General features: G+C 40.1%; 2 protein-coding genes across 3 annotated transcripts; both read left to right on the top strand.

The window, feature by feature from the left end:
• The first annotated feature begins 100 nt into the window (after positions 1 to 100).
• c9h9orf85 (chromosome 9 C9orf85 homolog) lies at positions 101 to 3,654 on the top strand. Its single transcript, XM_029511238.1, has 4 exons — positions 101 to 444; positions 566 to 672; positions 1,057 to 1,170; positions 1,996 to 3,654. The coding sequence occupies exons 1-4, from the start codon at positions 343 to 345 to the stop codon at positions 2,210 to 2,212; spliced, it is 540 nt and encodes a 179-aa protein (XP_029367098.1). The 5' UTR covers positions 101 to 342; the 3' UTR covers positions 2,213 to 3,654.
• Positions 3,655 to 5,388: 1,734 nt separating this feature from the next.
• On the top strand, positions 5,389 to 15,957 carry gda (guanine deaminase). Of its 2 annotated transcripts, none has more exons than XM_029510940.1 (15): positions 5,389 to 5,404; positions 7,713 to 8,013; positions 9,001 to 9,089; positions 9,201 to 9,372; positions 9,613 to 9,700; positions 10,967 to 11,072; positions 13,108 to 13,135; positions 13,251 to 13,358; positions 13,539 to 13,646; positions 13,732 to 13,829; positions 14,092 to 14,159; positions 14,527 to 14,673; positions 14,968 to 15,086; positions 15,213 to 15,240; positions 15,327 to 15,957. In XM_029510940.1, exons 2-15 carry the CDS (start codon positions 7,885 to 7,887, stop codon positions 15,398 to 15,400), a joined length of 1,362 nt encoding a protein of 453 aa, XP_029366800.1. In that variant the 5' UTR covers positions 5,389 to 5,404; positions 7,713 to 7,884; the 3' UTR covers positions 15,401 to 15,957. The 2 variants fall into 2 exon arrangements, with proteins under 2 accessions (XP_029366800.1, XP_029366799.1); XM_029510939.1 differs by lacking the exon at positions 5,389 to 5,404 and adding an exon at positions 7,098 to 7,248.
• Positions 15,958 to 18,378: the final 2,421 nt, after the last annotated feature.

Genomic DNA, 18,378 nt, shown 5'->3' with positions numbered 1-18,378 from the left:
TCTACGAGAGCCAATAGGAGATCGCTACTCTGAAGTATAGTCCAATCAGAACCGAACGAGGGCTGTGTTGCATGTAACGTCACTTCACCGGGCACACTTTTGAAGGTTGTTTACAAAATGTAAAACAGGGTCCGTTTGTATTTTTGTTTGTTTGATTTTGATTTGATTATATTTTTACCTCAATCGTTTTTTATGATACGTTATGATAAGATATTGTTAACGCTTTCCCCTCTGTAACGTTTCATGATGCGCTCGTACTTCTTCCGGGTCAGTGCGCTCGATGGCATGGCTGCTGGACCCGTAGATTTTCTTAACATGTGTATCTGAAAACTGGGAAAAACGATGAGTTCTCAGAAAGGAAACGTATGTCGGTCTCGAGGCCAGAAGCATCAAAACAGCGCGTCATACAAAAACGACAAGTACGGAGCGACTGCACAAGTCAAGGTGTGTGAACATCAAGATGATTTACTCCAGCAATGGGACTTTTAGACATGTAATTACTCTCAGCGAGAATGCTGTTCCTTTGACAAAATACATGTGTCTGTTTATGCGGCCCTGATTGTAGAAGGCAAATTCGAAGATCCACGATGGGCTCTGTCAACACTGCAAGGATATTGTTGAGTGGAAAGTCAAATACAACAAATACAAATCGCTGACACAACCCAAAAAATGGTACGTGTACTTGGTCACTACAACATTAAGCTAATACAGTAAAGTATTTGAAATGCTTCAAACTTCTGTTAGAGCAGACAGGTAAAGGTCTGTACTCACACAGCATGTTGTCGTTGGATTCGACCAGCTTTTACCATTACAAAGTCATCGGCAGGGGGATTTCTGCCTCTAGCCAGATCGCATAAGACCAACCAAAAGGTTTTACACAGAATCAAGCTTTGATTAAAAAGTGCAGCTGAACATTTAAAACAGACTGGATTGATTAATCTGTCCGTCTAGTGTAGAGACTTCCATGTTGCACATTACACACATCAGTTTAATAATGTTTGACCTAGTCGTTGCCAATGTCTAAATGGTGACATGTGTATTGTTGTCTTTTTTCAGTGTCAAATGTTCTCAAAAGGCCGTGAAGGATGCATATCACATCATTTGTAAGCCCTGTTCTCTCCAACTAGAGATATGCTGCAAGTGTGGGAAGAAAGAGGACATTGTTATTCCGTGAGTGTTCTTGTACTATGAGTGTGTATGTGGGTGCATGCACCTGTAGATGCATACAAATGATAAATGACTATGAAGGAAGTGTGCGTTCTCACTTTACACAAATGTGTAAAGTATGTCTGCTCACAGTTGAGAAAATCCATTTTAATCATATTTGAGTTTTTCTGGCACTAAATAGTAAATTAAGATGTCATGTCTTGCAGTGGTTACACATTTTATCAGCTGTAACGTAAGCAGGCTGAACTGAATAACATTACAATGACTCTTGTCAGCAGGTGGGATAATAAGCCAGGCATTAGTTGTAACCTTCTACCACACACGACTCTAAATATTGCTAAACTGCCATGTAAACATTCATGCAAACTCCTACCTAAATAATATTTTTTATGGCCTGTCACATCCCAAACATAAATTGGTCCTCCACAGAAAAAAAATTGGAAGGAGGTTTGTGCTTTCCTTTCATATTTCCTTTTCTTCATTTCTAAGACCTTGGCTACCCTTCCTGCAAAAGATAGTAAGGGGTCCATTAAGGCTGGATAACCTGTATAATAGAGGCTAAATAGTGACTATTTGAAAGTTGTTCTGACCTGAACTTTTAGACTGTGAGTGAGGCCCAGGAATGTGAGGGGAACAGTGTATGAAATATGGCCTGAAACATGTGTTGTTCCTCTGGAAGCTGGATGAAACTAACCTTCATGTTCCTCAAGCAATGACGTTAAATTCAGCTGCAATACTCCCATCTTCTGGACATTGATATTAATTGCAAGAGTCTCTTTAAAAATTGCTTTTGGTGCCGCCTAATTTTTGTTTTATCTTTTTATGTAGCGTAAACTCACATCCAGACAAGAATGAGCTAACGGAAGACGCTGAACAAAGAAAGAAAGGATGTGGGCGAGAGGACATCGATGATGAAGATGATGACTTTGGTGACCTTGAAGATGAAAATGATGATGAAGACTTTGACAGTGACTCAGATTCAAGGAAAACACAGACCAAGTCTGTGGCGGTCCCAGATGTGTCCATTGTTAATCTTAGAGACTAAAGCCAGTTAGATTGTTTCTGTATCATCAAGGACTTTATGATGGACTTTTTTCTTTTTTCTTTTTTTTTTTAAGTCCAATCAAGTTTTTATTCACTGAACAGTAATGTGGTGTGACCTCACTCAAATTCACTGGTGAAAATGAACTCTTACTGCTTAGATGTTACAATTCAGCGCCCACATGAACATTAAAAGACAACTTGTCTTCTATATCAGTATGAGAAATATTTGGACTGATGTCTGTATATAATTCTCATTCATTCAGGTCATAGTCATATCCGGGCAACAAATTAAATCGAAAGTAACTGGACTTAGATTTGTTGAAGAAGACATTTCACTTCTCTAAAGGGCTTCACTAGTCCCTGTCAGACAAGACAGTGGAGTCGGACCTAGGTGTTTCACCTCTGTGGGAGTGTTCACAAAGCTCTTTGTGACAATAGCTCATTAGTGGAGTTTCACTGACCATTGTTAGTCCTGTGAGACCTCCAGTGAATGATTGTCGTTAGAAGTTATAACTCCAGTGTGCTCACATGACTCCGAACGACGGTCATTCCCTGGATTGCGTTAGCACAACACCACGGCTTGTCATCACTGAATTTAATGAAGTGCTTCTCGCCAACTCTGACACTTATTGTGCACAAGATGAACAAAATTGGTCAAAGAATGCACCTCTATGGTGATCCTGTAGAAGGCACTACAGTGTCAGATAAATGCCATTCACTTTAACACACTGAGGCTTGTTGGTAAGGAAATTAATGTGCCAGCAAGTCAAATCAAGATTGATATCAAAATCATCCTTCAGCCTATGTGCCAAAATTGGATGCCAGAGAGAAGTCAACAGAGACCAGACACACAACAAGGTGCTAAGAACATCACCAAGTCAACTTGGACTATCTTTGTTAATACCCTAAAGATTTCCCCAAACGTTTTCATAGCTAGAGATGTGGGAGCTACATGTTTAAAATCATCAAGCACTCTTGTTGCTTTACTGGGGGTTTTATTCAAATTAGGAGCATTACAAACAGATATAAAGTCAGCTCAATGTGCTTTATGCGGGCAAAGGAATCTATTTAAACATCATGAAGGAAACAAGCTGTAATAACAATGAAATCAAGTATCAGAATAAAATAAAGAAAGATAAATACATACAATTAAAACAGTGCAAATTGGCAGAGGTAATAGTAATAGCTGTTAGGAGGGGAATTCAAGTGCATCAGACAAATCAACTAATCAAAGGTAGGAGAAGTTTCAGTGTAGGGTTAATTAAAACAGCTTGACCTTGTTTGCTTGCTTCTTTCCAGACCATTGAGCCTTGATTGGTTTTTCTCAGGAAGATTACAAATGACCACTATTGACTCCTTATTACTGGGTGATTCATAGACTAGCTGAAGTACTTAACATTGTTCCCTTTGCAGCAGATGACTGCATGTGTGACTTTCCCTAAATCTGAATTAATCTCACTCAGTACAGCCCAGCTATTTCTTTTAAGTGGCCAGTTTTGTAAAAAAAAAAAAACATTTTTCTTTTTACCTTTTCAGGTTCGTTGAAGTTCAACATTGCATCGTCAAAATTCTATAAAAAGACAGTATGTATGTATATTTATTTATTTATTTATTTATTTATTGATTGATTGATTGATTGATTGATTGTGACAGGAGAAACTAGCACATTAAAGGAAACAGAAATAATGTGGATGGCCAACAGCCTGGACAACAGTGTTATCAACACCATTGTTAATAACAGAATCCAGTCTTTGATGTCATCCAGGTACGGCATCAATCAAAACATACTTCCATAGCAGCAGGTGGAGTCTACATCAACATGCCTGGAATGTCTGTATGAATGTGATATAATCTCTTACCAAAACATTTTTTAATGTTGACTCGGAGGCTGCTGCCAGGATGGGGATGTCGACATGGCGCAATTCTAGAAGCATGTATATCTGTCAGACTAGTCAGACAGAGGTGTTAGGAATTGATGAAGCCCTTTGGATAAGAGGCAAAATGTCTTTGTGTGTGCATTTGTATATTTGTCTCTGTGTCTGTATGTATGTGTATGTATCTGTATATCAGTCTCTGTGTGTGTCCTACAGTCTAACACAAATGTCAGTAGTAACAGTTGATCAGCTGCTCTCATATCAGAGGAGCCAGGGATGAGTACATGGATTTGTCAGAGTCGGAGAAGAAATCATTCAAATTGATGGCCATAGTCAGTGTTCGTCAGCTGTGTGTGTGTTTCTGTATGTATTTGTGTTCTTATGAATAGCACTGTATAGGTCTGTCTTTCTATATACTTGTGTCTGTTTGTGTTTGTGTGTGCAGCTGTTTCTGTGTGTCTGTCTGTTTGTGTTTAAGTGTGTGTGCATGTCTGTGTATGTGTTTCTATATATGTATGTGCTTATGTATATGGCTGTCCTTCTGTATATTTCTGTCTCTTTGCATGTGCCCGTCTGCCTATATGTGTGTGTGTCTGTATGTCTGTGTGTGTGTGTGTTTCTAGGATGTAAAATGTGGACACAGGAGAGATTTAAAAAAATATGAAAATGTGAACTCCTCTCCTTCCCGCCAGAGAAAAACACATGGGGAGAAATAGCAGAGTCGAGCATGTCTTTTAGAGGGGCACAGTTCAAATTTGGTTTGTCTGACTGTTAAAGTAAACACATTTTTCAAGAGAGGACAATAATCTCTACTACTTTGGAGAAAATCATGTGTGTACCTCAAACTGTGTGCGCGTGTGAGGGCGATTTACATTTTTTCCCCCCGATAATAATCACCTCACCGACGCACCCTAACAAAGGGTATTTTTAGACAAGATTATAAAAACATCTTAAAAAAAATTGCTCTGCAATATACCCTTTAAACAGACAATGTGGTAACAGTTTAATTTTCGCATAAATGGATGTTGTTACTGATTTCTTTTTAAATCAAACAGACAAACATAGACATTCTTTGAAACGGTTTGTTTCAATGGATAAACTCCTGTAAATTACAACTCCTTAAATGAGAAATGTCTGACTCGCAGCAGGAAGCGAGAAAAGGAAGTCCAACAGTATTTTTAAACTAGAAAATTCCAAGAAATTTTGAAGTGCCACGCAGTCGGCGTCCCCTCGCCTGGACGAGCAACCCACGTACCGTCCATCTTTCGAAAGCCTTCCTGCTGAAATTTCCGTTCGGAGAACCGATTGACCTTGATTCAGTGAGTGTGTCTGTATATCTGTCTCTTTGTATGTTTGTGTATATGTGTGAGTGCATCTGTATATCTGTCTTCTACTGTGTAGAAGTAGTGCCCTCTGTGCTTATAGCCCGTGGCACTAAATGAACAACAAAATCATAAAATAGAACAGAGGAAGATGAAAGAAGGTGGAAGATGGACATTTGCTGAATAGACTTTTTAATGAAACTACCAGCAGTCTTTGGCCAGACTGACATGTACTCTCTTTACTATTTGGAACTAATAATATGTGCTCTGTTTTTCCTATCAAGTATATACTATTATACTGCTATATACTACCATTAAGGATCTTGGCTGTACAGCAGAGTAGGTTGCAGTACCCCTCCATTGGCTCTGACTGTTAAAAATCCTAATTTCCACCGGAAGCGGAAGCGCCGCGATCACCGGTGCAAACAGCCGCCATTAAAATCAATGAGTCAGTTTACACCGAGGCCGCTTCTAATCCGCGTCAATTCCTGCTCATCGGACCGCACCGGACAGGAAGTCAGAGACGGTTTCAACATAAAGCTTCCGCCACGTTTCAAAATAAAACAGCCTACCTACCTACCTAATAGCTCCCGGTGTGAGCTGACGGAGGACGGAGGACGGAGCTGAACCGCTCCGCTCCCGGTGGAAACCCGGGGTGAGACTTGAACAATCGCTGATCGAAAAGTATAAAAGATATCAGAAAGATGAAAACGCGACTTGAAAGAGAACACACGGACTGTGTATCTGGAAGTATGCCAAAGTAACACAGGTTTGAAAAAGCTGAGGATTAATTAAATAATAATTAAATATAAATAATAATAATTAACACTAAATAGGCGTTATTCTTTTCAGCTGCCTTATACACATTCTCATTCTGTCACTGGATAAACCTCTAGTTTGACGAGAACAGTATATCTGTCACTTGTCATGTGGAGGTCATTCATTTGAAATAATGTGACATTATTTCATGTTTTAGTTCCTCATGGGGTTATTCCTCTTGAGAGCCAGAGCTGCTACTCTTTGCTATAACAAGCAGAACAAGAAAGCCAAATTTAGCTCCTGCATGTCTTAGAGCAATTGACTAATCTGCACCCTACACGTGTTTTATGTCTGTCATGTGCTACTCTGTATGGCATGATTCATAAATAGTCGAACTGATGCCAGTTCAGGTTACTCAAGGTTATGTTGCCTTAAAAAAAAAAAACATTTGATGCCATGACACTGTAAACTGATCTTTTCTTTTTAATCACCGTTCAGCTATATTATTACTGCCCTGGTCTACTAAGATGTCTTTACTCAACTACCACTACTCAACACAATCAAACCTAATATCAGCAAAGATATTAAACTTCACACTCACTTACATTGGCTGGGTATTTTCTCTATTCATTCTCCAATTTACTTCATTATTTGCAATGACCACTTAATTATTACTTTGTTATTATGAAAACATGAGAACATTACAACCTATTAAAGCAAACTGCAATGACTACAAGTCTGACTGATTGCTGTTAGTGGAGCAGAAGTGGGACAGCAGTCTTCCACTGCTAAACTCCTCTGCCCGGTGAATGTGCTGCACAGGGGGTGGTCCAGGAGGGAAAAGATTATGTCCAGGATCCTTCTCTATGCCACAGTCGCCACTGAGTCCACCTCTGTGCCCACCACAGACCTAGACCTCTTCACCTGTCTGCTCTTGCTGCTTCCTCCCCACACCACAGAGTAGAAGACAGGCGACAGGTTTGTTGTGGATGTTGAAGGACTCCATCCTCCTTAGAGTCAACAGACTGTCCTGCTCCTTCCTGTGCACACTGTTGATGTCGGGTGTCCATCTCCAGCCCCAGGTATTTGATGGTTTCACCTACACCACCTTGCAGTGGCAAACTTAGCCATTTGGGAGCTCCTGTATCTATCTCATCTATATCAGGCGAATACCTGATTTGCCTAATAGGATGCTCCTCCTCTGCCACCTTGTGAAATTTGTAACAATGTTCCTGTACTCAGTATCATTCAAATATTTCTGCATATGCCAGAACTCAAAGGTTTTAATGTAAGTCAGAGGTATACTAAACAGGCTGGGAGCGATCGTAGTGGCAGGTGCCCCAAGCCAAAATGTCAGACACTTGACACTGGTCATATGTTGGAGCTGGTGTCTGAGGACTTCATAATCCTGAAAATAATATGTAACAAATAACAAATGGATTTCAAAATACATATCACACCATGAATTTGATCCGTTCTTTTAAACTTTTCCAAGCTTTAGTTGAACAAATCGGATATCCACTGAACATTGATTTGCTGTCTGCAGCTGTAAAGCGGCTCCGTCAGCTGGTGGACATCAAACCGTGACACACACCCTTTCTCCTCATTGGCTGGGTGAGGTGGAGCAGTGTGTCCTGGTGACCTGAGAATCCAAAGAGCAAAAACGACTGCACTCCGCCGCCACAGGTCTTCTCTCCGCAGGGCGGTCAGGTGAAGCGATGGCAGAGCGTCAGACAGCCACCGCCGCAATCCAACGAGTCTACAGGGGAACATTTATCCACTCAACGCAGAGGAAGGTGGTGGAGGTCCTGGAAGATGCGCTCCTGGGAGTGGACACACAGGGCAAGGTTTGTATAAAAACAAACAAAGGAGCTGTTGGGAGCATTTGTTTTTAGATATAATTCAGGGTTAAGAATAAGTATATAAAAAAAACACGGACTTAACAATGTATGGCGATTTCACTGCGATACTATTCTGCTGACGTGTGTAATTGTATGTCAATGAGTATGCCTTGATATTTTACTTGTCGAGTTATCTTAGTATTGTTCTGGAATGAAGGGAAATAAAGTGGACTGATAACTTCATGAACAAGGATTAATTTAAAGGTGCACTTTTAAATATATGTATCTGTATCTGTCTCTATCATTGTATTGCTCGTTATATTCCTGCTCCAGTCAGACCGGTCTGCTTCCAAGTTCAAATACACTTCAAGGCTCTGTGACACCGCACACAGTTGAACCATGAATCAGACCTTGCGGGTATATAAACTATATTAACTATATATTCATTATATTAACAGTAATTATTACTATTATTATTCATTGCCTTAAATTGAGATTGCCTTAGTACGTGATCGTCGCCTTAAACGGAACTCCCTACTCAGACCGAAAGACAGCCCGCATTGAAAATGAATTTATAAATCAATAAAATAAATAAATAAATAAATAAAGCAACAGACACGTTTTAATTAATTAATTAATTTTTTTTTTTTATAAATGCTGCTGTGTATTTCATCAGAGCTGTTTCGTTGGCCATGTCGTTTCTGCTGTGACTTTTATTATTATTATTGTTGACCTTCTGTTGTTCAGCTAGTTTTTCTTTCTGTTACTTGTCAGTCCTTACATAGCTGTAGATAGTACTCTTTATATAATACGAATCAACCTGTCAAATGAGATAAGATATATAAAAATAAGATGCTGTTCACATGATTAGATGAGAAATACATTTGTTTTCCTACAGAGGTTGCTGATGATATAATGAAAATTTCCTCCTCTGCTCAGGTACAGCCATGCTTGCTGTCAGTCACTCTTGACTGATTTCCATTCTCCCCTCAGATATCTTTCATTGGATCGGGTCAGGATCTGTCTCAGCTGTCTCAGACCTTTGGTTTCAGTCCGTGTGTAGTCACTGAACTGAAAGAACAGTAAGTGCAATCTGCATATCAAGTGATTAACTCATGCGACATTTAATGCTAGAAAGTACACCACAGGAATGGTGCATTGTTTTATTGTTTTGGATGCTTTCTTTCCTGCAGTGAGTTCTTCATGCCAGGGATGGTGGACACCCACATTCACGCCTCCCAGTACAGCTATGCTGGCACAGCCTTGGACATGCCCTTACTGCAGTGGCTCAATACCTACACATTTCCTGTAGAGTCTGGCTTTGGTGATATGGAATTTGCCAAAAAGGTTTATACTCAATTAGTGGTGAGTTTGGCATCATGTCATAAGTTGCCCTCAAGCGTCAAATTATTCTGTTAGTTGTTTAGTTTTTTGTTCATTATTTTGATCACACTTAATTCTGCTCCGTTTTCCCTAGGCCAAATAGGCAAGGTGGAGAATTCAATGAGCTTCCTTGAGTCATAACCATTTTTGAACAGGGTTGACAAGTTTCTTAACAGTATGGCGAGGAGGTTAATCCTGTAATATGATCCCTTTTCTGGACAGAAAAGGACCCTGAGAAATGGAACAACCACTGCATGTTACTTTGCTACCATTCACACAGATGCCTCTCTCCTCTTGGCCCAGATTGCAAGTAAGATCCCCAACATTCAAAAAATACACAAACACGCATACACACAGAGTATGACCTAAATCGTTCCTCATCAGTATTTTCAATCAATTAACTAGACAAGTTGTGAGACCATTTCAGTCAGATCTATCAGGGATCAGTCATGATATGTTAAAGTGTTAGCCCATAGTTTAAAAGTTGTATCATTATAACCAGAGCCTCAAAATGTTAGAGTAGATCTATGTTTGTAAATACACTATTACTGCTACTTTAGGCTTTGTGTTTTCCACCTTGGGTCATGTAATGCAATAGTGAACACACACACACACACACACACACACAAACACACGCACATACTGTACCTACCCACACACACACATGCACACACAGACAGACTAGGAGCTTTCCATACTCATCAGGTGCAATCAGGTTTGGTAACCTCTTACCTTTGTCCTGTTTTGAAAGACTTGTTATTCAACATAAGTGTGTCTGCGTGTCTATGGATGTTTGAGCCCTTCCAGATCATGCTTCACTTCTTCTTATGTGTGTTGAATTTAGTAGCTTTTACTATTATTTTTTTATGTTTATTAATTTTGCAGTGTTACAGTGTGTGGTCTAGAGGGTCCTGTCCACAACCATACTAACTAACTGGACAGACAACAGAACACCTTCTCCAACAGTCTGTTGGGAATCCACTGTTGTAACAATGAATACAGGAAATTCTTCCTGCCCTTAGCCGTAACACTGTACTCTACCAGTCAAATGTTTTGACACGATTTCCTATTCATTTCAATTTTTTGCTTAGTTTGTACAGGTACATGAGGCTCAGTATTGATTTGCATAACTATCATTTCAATCTTTTTATCCCATTGGTCGAGCTTCACTGGAAGTCAAACTGTTGTTCATTAGGGAATGTCATTATATTCATATTTTATCACAGGACTTGGAAAGACATATGAAAAAATTACGGCTTGACAATTATCATTTCTTTCTAGTGACTAGAAAGTGGAAATAAGATAACACAGTTTGAGTGAAAGCGGTGCATATATGTTCTTGATAGTGTATCAGCAGGTATCTAAATGCCTACATTAAATGTGTGTAGAGAAACACTGCAAATTTGGGATGGGATGGTGTGCATGGAAAATTTTTAACATTGTTTCATCATTTTGTCACTGCAATCAGTACATTGTGTTGTAAGTTCAAGTGCACAATGTGCCAATACTAATCTAACTATGCTGCTAATAGCTAACAAATCTGGAGTGGGGTCCATCGTGTGTGTTTTTCTTGCAGATGACTTTGGACAGCGTGCCTTGGTGGGTAAGGTGTGTATGGACAGGAACAACTCAGTGAAACATTACAAAGAGACCACTCATGAGTCTCAAGAGGAAACCAATCGGTGGGTATAATCTGATTTTTACTGCGTGATAACGAAACTGTTACACAAGATAAAGGCTTATGTGTCTGCTTTCATTCGAGGTAAACACAAGAAACTTGTGATACAAAAAAACAAAAAACAAAAACAAAACCAAAAAAAAAAATTATGGACCAGACTCAGTGACTAATTCCCTAAATTATAGGGAATTATAACTAACATGTCTTTGGGTTTAGTTGGTCCCACGACACCTCCAGGAGGTTAGACAGTGATCACTGGCATCCCAGAGTCACCCCCTTAATGCCAGCTATCGCTGCTCCTCACACAAAGTCAATTATCTCCTTTACTTTGCCTATGCTACCACAAATAGCACTATCCCAACTACTCCAACCTCACCATTTGCATCAGTAAAAGTAGGGATGGGATACAAACCCTGGTTCAGGTAGTGGGTAGTGAAAGTATAGAGGGTGCAGGAGGTGGAGGCAATACAAAATAGACTAGCAGATTCAGCAAACAAACTCACCTAAACAGTCATATAATCAGAGTCCTGAATCCTCCCACAGAATAGTCAGCTCTATGAAATATTCTACTCATAGACCACAAAATTATATCAGGCCTTAGTTTTGTACAGGCTATTTCCTGGGGAACAACAAGCTTTCCTCTGAAATACGGGTTCGGTGCATGCTCTGCTGCGGCGGCACTCTCCGTCACTCGTCACACGTCCCGTCAGCGTCCCGTTTTGGGTTGGTGTTTTTCTCGTTCGTACTGTCTATTGTCAGTTTACGGCCACTGCCCAGTCCGTTATTGTTCAGTCACGCACCCAGGATGCTGTTTTTATTTCACTGACAGACCACAGGCTATAAGGATAGGCACAGTCACATCATCAACCATCATAACTAATACCGGAGCTCCGCAGGGTTGTGTCCTCAGCCCTTTTCTCTACACCCTCTACACAAATGACTGCATCATCCCCTCACTTATTACCACATATTTAAAATATGCCATCCTAGGTCTGCTCAGCACCAATAACTCAATCACATGATCTATCTCCCCTAATGGTGGCATGTCAGGTGGAAGGCCTATTATTCTATTCTGCTCAAAATCTGAATATGTATTTCTTAGATACTTTACTACTTCTAACTTTGTTGCTTTAAGCTGCCCTCCCTTTTCATGGTTAAACTTGAAGGGGTCCCAGTAAAACACTTTCCTTAAATATTCTTTATTCTTTCTCTTTTTCCTAAGATATTCAGCTCTTCTGAGTACTGCTAGCCTACTTCTCAATTCCTCTTCCAAAACATTGATTCCCTCGCTCTCTTCCTCTGTAGCTCTTTTCCACTGTTTAATTTATTGTCTTCTTTCCCAAACTAATTTCTCAATTTCTCTTTGCTGTCTAGATTTAACTAACTATACTCTTTCAACCCTCTTTCTGTCTTGCACCCCAAATCTTTCTACACCATAGAAACCTAGGTCATGTAACTCTAGCTTTCTGCTCCATATTTCTCTCTCTGACTGGCCGGTTCACCCCAGTATCAGCTGCATGCCTTCTTATAACCTCCTCCGCCTCTGTAGCTGTGTTATTGATATCCTTCGAACTGTGGTTTTCTACTTGTTGCTGGAGGACATCTGACTTACTTAACTGACTTCTTAAAAAGTCCTGATGATGTGACCACTCTGCCCTTCCTTCACAACACATCTCTTTCTTCCCTGATGCCTTCTAAGGCCTCTAACTGACGTTAATTCAAAATGGATTTGTAACATTTACATAACATTGATAATTAATTGAACAGTTGATATCACTCCAGTACAGTCATGCAGATTATTGAAGACATTTTCGGTGAGGGGAAATTCTTTGGTATAATGACTTTACTTAGATTGAATTGATTCAGGATGTATTATACAAGAGGCAGTTTAGAGGCACAAAGCTAGTAAAATATGTTACGTTATGTTGATATGTAATGATATGTGACTGGTGAAGTGTTTACTTCACAAACCTTTTAATTTGTTGATAAAAATATAAAGTTCTTCAAATTAATTGCAATCATTCTTTTTCTTCTTCAAGGTTTATTGCAGAATTCTTCGCCAGAAAAGTAAGAGCCCAGTTTTACATTAAAAACAATTCAAACACACGCACACAAAAAAAAAAATCACTTGTGAGAACTTTTTTTTTTTCTTTTTTGTTTTCTCTACTTCGATCTGGGTTAGTATCCACTTGTGAAGCCAGTAGTGACTCCCCGCTTCGCTCCATCCTGCACAGGAGCTTTGCTGGGTCAACTGGGAGCAATTGCCAAGAATAACCATCTGCACATTCAGGTGTGTTCACTGTGGCAACCAAACCTGGCACTCCACCGGGGACGGTTCCCATAGAGACGGTTCAGCTTTGGACATGTCTGGTTTTTGAACACAATAAATATTTTGAAAGCAGCATGCTGACACGGATGCTCTGTGCAAGAAAGAGTTTAAAGTGCAATATGTATGCACATTCATTCCCAGAGTCACATCAGTGAAAACCCAGAGGAGGTGAAGCTTGTAAAGGAGCTGTTTCCTGATTCAGAGTCTTACACAGATGTCTATCACAAATACAACCTGCTTACTGACATGGTGAGCACCTACATTCTGACATTTCTGTAGAAAATGTGAGTGTGGATATGAACTTTAAACATTTCATAATTGGGATGATTCACAGACTGTGATGGCTCATGGGTGCTACCTCAGCGATAAAGAGTTGGAGCTGTTCAGACAAACAGGAGCTTCTTTATCTCACTGCCCCAATTCCAACATCTCGTAAGTGTCTGTTCATTTCTCATGCCTTTATGTGACCAATACTGATAGTGATCAAATTTTAGATTACATTCCACGGACGAATTATGGTATGACATACACTATATACACATAAATGCCCAAATAAGAAGATGGCACTGTTGTGAGTAGTCCTGAATTTATCAAAAGACAGGAAACTACCATAAGATAAATTTTTACAGGTGCTTTATTGTATCAGTCATGTCTCTATCTCTCTACCTCTCTCTCTATCTCTACATACCTTTAGGTTATGCAGTGGGTTGTTAGATGTCCGCAACGTCCTGAACCACAAAGTGAAGTTGGGGCTGGGAACAGGTAGGAGCAGACAGTTATGAAGAAATATTTCAATCATGTTTGGATTTTTTTCTCTTACACTTGAGGATTAGTCGGGGTTAGAAACAGGGTGGTGGTAGGTTGTTGCTGCAGTGAGACTGTGTGGGGTGGTGATGATGCATCATCTGATTTTATAGCTATCTTTCTTTTATGTCTTTGTCACTGTCAGCTGATCATGGGCATCAAATGACCATCAGTTGATCATTTACTATTTTCTCAGTTTCAACATCCCTCATTGATGGATATTTTAGGCTCAATGGTTAAAATGTAAATAAGATATGCTTTTTGTATCTTCAATACAAGTTTATGTTTTTATGTGTGTCTGTATTCATTCGAACCATCTGGTCAGATGTGGCAGGGGGGTATTCGGCTTCTATGCTGGATGCTGTTAGGAGAACATTGGACACATCCAAAGTGTTGACCATCCAGGACCCAGACCATAAGACACTCAACTTTGAGGAGGTCTTCATGCTGGCCACACTTGGAGGCAGCCAAGGTGAGATACAAACATGGTGGTTGTTTTACAGAAAGAGAAAGCATTGTGGAGAAGTTAAAATGAAAAATCATGTGTTACTGTCTCCCCCTGTTTTTTGTGAAGCAAAGAGTATTCCCTGCAGATTTTTTTTTAGGTCTTAGCAGGTTCTATATAAGAGGACTACAGCAGAAATGCAAATAAAACTTTTAACACATCTGTAGCTGTTGGAACAAGATCTTTTATTGATGACTGAATGCAGCATTATAAGAGGGCCAAGAATAAAACACCATCTTTCACCACATGATTTGTCCGTAGCCTTGTCACTGGATGACCAAACTGGCAATTTTGAAGTTGGCAAAGACTTTGATGCCCTGAGGGTGAATGTAGCGGCTCCTGGAGCACCCATTGACCTGTTTCAGAATGATGGACCAAAGGTTGGTTTTTGTTCTTTGTTTAATCTATGAACTACCAAAAACAAATACAGTTACACACAGATAATTAAAGAAAAGAATTGGTTATTCCTTTAATATATACAATATTAATTGTAATGTTAATTTCAGGTTCTTTTGGAAAGGTTCCTAAATTTGGGTGAGTTCCCATTTCAGTTCAATTATGTAATATTTTGGACTCACTATGACCTGTACGCTTGTCTATATATGTTTGCTCTTTTACAGGGGATGATCGGAACATAGTTGAGGTATTTGTGGCTGGGAGGAGTGTGCTACCACTCGCAGAGTCAGCAAGATAAAGCCTTGGCTCACCTATCATCTGTCTCACCTGTCTGTCTTATTTACATGCATATTCGATGGATACAATAGCTTTAATCACTAGAATAATTATATACTATTGCAGATATTTAGTGAATGGCTTGTTGCACATGCTAGTGAAGATATTATCCTATTTTCACAGTTGCTCACTATGCAGCTCGAAAATGCTTTATATTCACTGTACACTCCATTCGATGCATCCAGTTATCTGTTTAAACTTACAAAAGCACAGGACTATGTTATACAATTGTTGTGTGTAGTCAGGTTTAGATCACAACGCTCAGTGTTGTCAAACTCCTCATCGTATGATAAGGTGTACAAGTCTGTTCTATGTAGAAACTGAAACCACAGTTTTATCCAAAATTGACCTGAACTAACTTATGTCTGATTCATCTCAGAATCCAAATCCTGGTTTGACTCATTCCAAAACTAAAATTATCTGGTGTGTTATGATTCAAACTGATTCAGTGATTCAGTGGACTGATAACAACAACTTGATAAACAAGGTTGCATTTAAAGATTACCTTTTTTTTAAAAGGTAAAAGGTAAAACACATATATATATATATATGTGTGTGTGTGTGTGTGTGTGTGTGGTAAAAAAAAGGTAATCTTTAAATGCAACCTTGTTTATATATATATATATATATATATATATATATATATATATATATATATCCTAGAATGACGATGAAAGGCATAGATGGAAGAAAATCCCTCACAACCCCTCCAATACCATCTGGGCCTGGCAGCTCAGAAGGTCAGATGGAAAAAGAGACATGTAGAAGGATATTGCCGTGCCTCACTGACATCTAGAGGCCTTCGCTCCACTTCAAGTTCCTGAGAGTATTTACTGAGAGGGACGAGGAGAGCAGTCTCACCCCGGGTTTCCACCGGGAGCGGAGCGGTTCAGCTCCGTCCTCCGTCAGCTCACACCGGGAGCTAACGGCAGCGGAGCGGAGGCTTCAGACCCTTCAGAGCCGGCAGTGATGGCGCGATAGAGCTCGATGGCCTTACTGTCCCATAAGGGAAATTTGTTTTCACCGTCTGTCACAAAAACATAGAATACAGAAAGAAGGAAAAATCACCAACGCCGAACAACACGAGAATAAGACCACCAGACAGCAAAACATGGATACACACACAAGCACAAACACCATCAGACAACTGGCACATTCAGGTTACTGAGGGAGGTTGTTGGGTGCGGAGATGGCAGACGGGACAAAGCTCTTGTTGAAGCGTGCCCGTCGCCATCTCAGACGGCAGCAGGGTGAAGTGAGGGTGGAGAGGGTGCCATCTCAGACGGCAGCAGGGTGAAGTGAGGGTGGAGAGGGTGCCATCTCAGACGGCAGCAGGGTGAAGTGAGGGTGGAGAGGCTGCCATCTCAGACGGCAGCAGGGTGAAGTGAGGGTGGAGAGGCTGCCATCTCAGGCCTTCCTTTTCCCGCTTCCTGCTGCGAGTCAGACATTTCTCATTTAAGGAGTTGTAATTTACAGGAGTTTATCCATTGAAACAAACCATTTCAAAGAATGTCTGTGTTTGTCTGTTTGATTTAAAAAGAAACCAGTAACAACATCCATTTATGCGAAAATTTTTACCACATTGTCTGTTTAAAGGGCATATTGCAGGGCAATTTTTTTTTAGCTGTTTTTATAATCTTGTCTAAAAATACCCTTTGAAAAGTTAATGTAGGTTTGAAATTTTTTTCAAGACATAAGAGTAGGGTGACCAGGTGAGTGGGTAAAATCAGGAAGGGGGGGATTGCAGGCTGACTGTCATGACATGTCAGAAAAACAGCAAAACAGTGGCCGCACACTCATACACTGTGCAAATATCAAAAGTGTCATTGCACCTTCTTCAGACATACAACAATACAACAATGTAAACAGGCCTTAATATGCAGAGGAAAAAAACACTCAATCTGGAAACTCATACCTGCTGCACTAACACATAGGCCTACGTCATCAAAATGAAAAAAAAAACGGAGCGCATTTTGAGAGCTGTCTCCGCACATTTGACATCATAACTGGCAGCAGCCAAACGTGTTGAACTTGAACACGGAATGTTGAATTCTAAAATAGGAAAAATAGGAAATATATAACCAAAAGACTTGTCGTCTCTACCCCTCTCTTCTATCCACGCCCAGCGCCACTTATTTTAAGTCCTTTGTCTCCCCCTTTCTTCATAAACTCACTCTCCATCATCTCCAGCAGTTTTTCGATGAAAAAAACGCCGGATGGAATGCTGCGTTCACAAAAACTCGGAACGGAGAGTTCTATTGTATTAATGCTAGTACTAGAGGTGTGCATGTTCCGGGGAATAATACGGCTACGATGGATAATGTAGAATGAGCCGATCGTTATAGAGAAATAATCCCAGGTAGGATGAGTATTATACATCGTGGCCATTTTCTTACCTGTTACAAAAACAATTCCAATTAAAAACAATGAACGAGTAATGTTAGACTAGCGCAAAAGCGAGTAACAAGAGCATCAATAGAAATATATACCTGGTAGTGTTGACGGATATTATGAGTATGAGACCCTTCATCAAGATCATGAATTTCGATTATTTGTAAGTATCAATATTCGTGCCTATAATAGATGACCTTTAATAATTTTGCTATTGCCGGACCTATGATGGCAATCTGTGCAATATTATGACGTGAACACAATATTAAATAAGATAACACCACCACTGATAGTCCTGACGCCACAGCTGTAGCTCTCTCTTCTGACCATTTACTCTCCCCTTGGTCTCTCCCTGCTCTTTGCGGCTTAGTGTTGGGACTGCAGTCCGTCATGTGTGTAACTATACATATTTAACGTTTCTTCTGTGTCCGATCTGAGATCAGGATCCATTGTTTTCCTATTGCCGGGGTTCACTGCGCGCCTTCTGGCCACGTCACTTCCGCTTTAGCGCTTTCGGATGCGGAAGTCTTCTCACAAGTATTCTCACAA

The sequence above is a fragment of the Echeneis naucrates genome, chromosome 9, assembly GCF_900963305.1.
Source record: "Echeneis naucrates chromosome 9, fEcheNa1.1, whole genome shotgun sequence".
Lineage (NCBI taxonomy): Eukaryota > Metazoa > Chordata > Actinopteri > Carangiformes > Echeneidae > Echeneis > Echeneis naucrates.
This window is presented reverse-complemented; position numbering and strand designations above follow the sequence as displayed.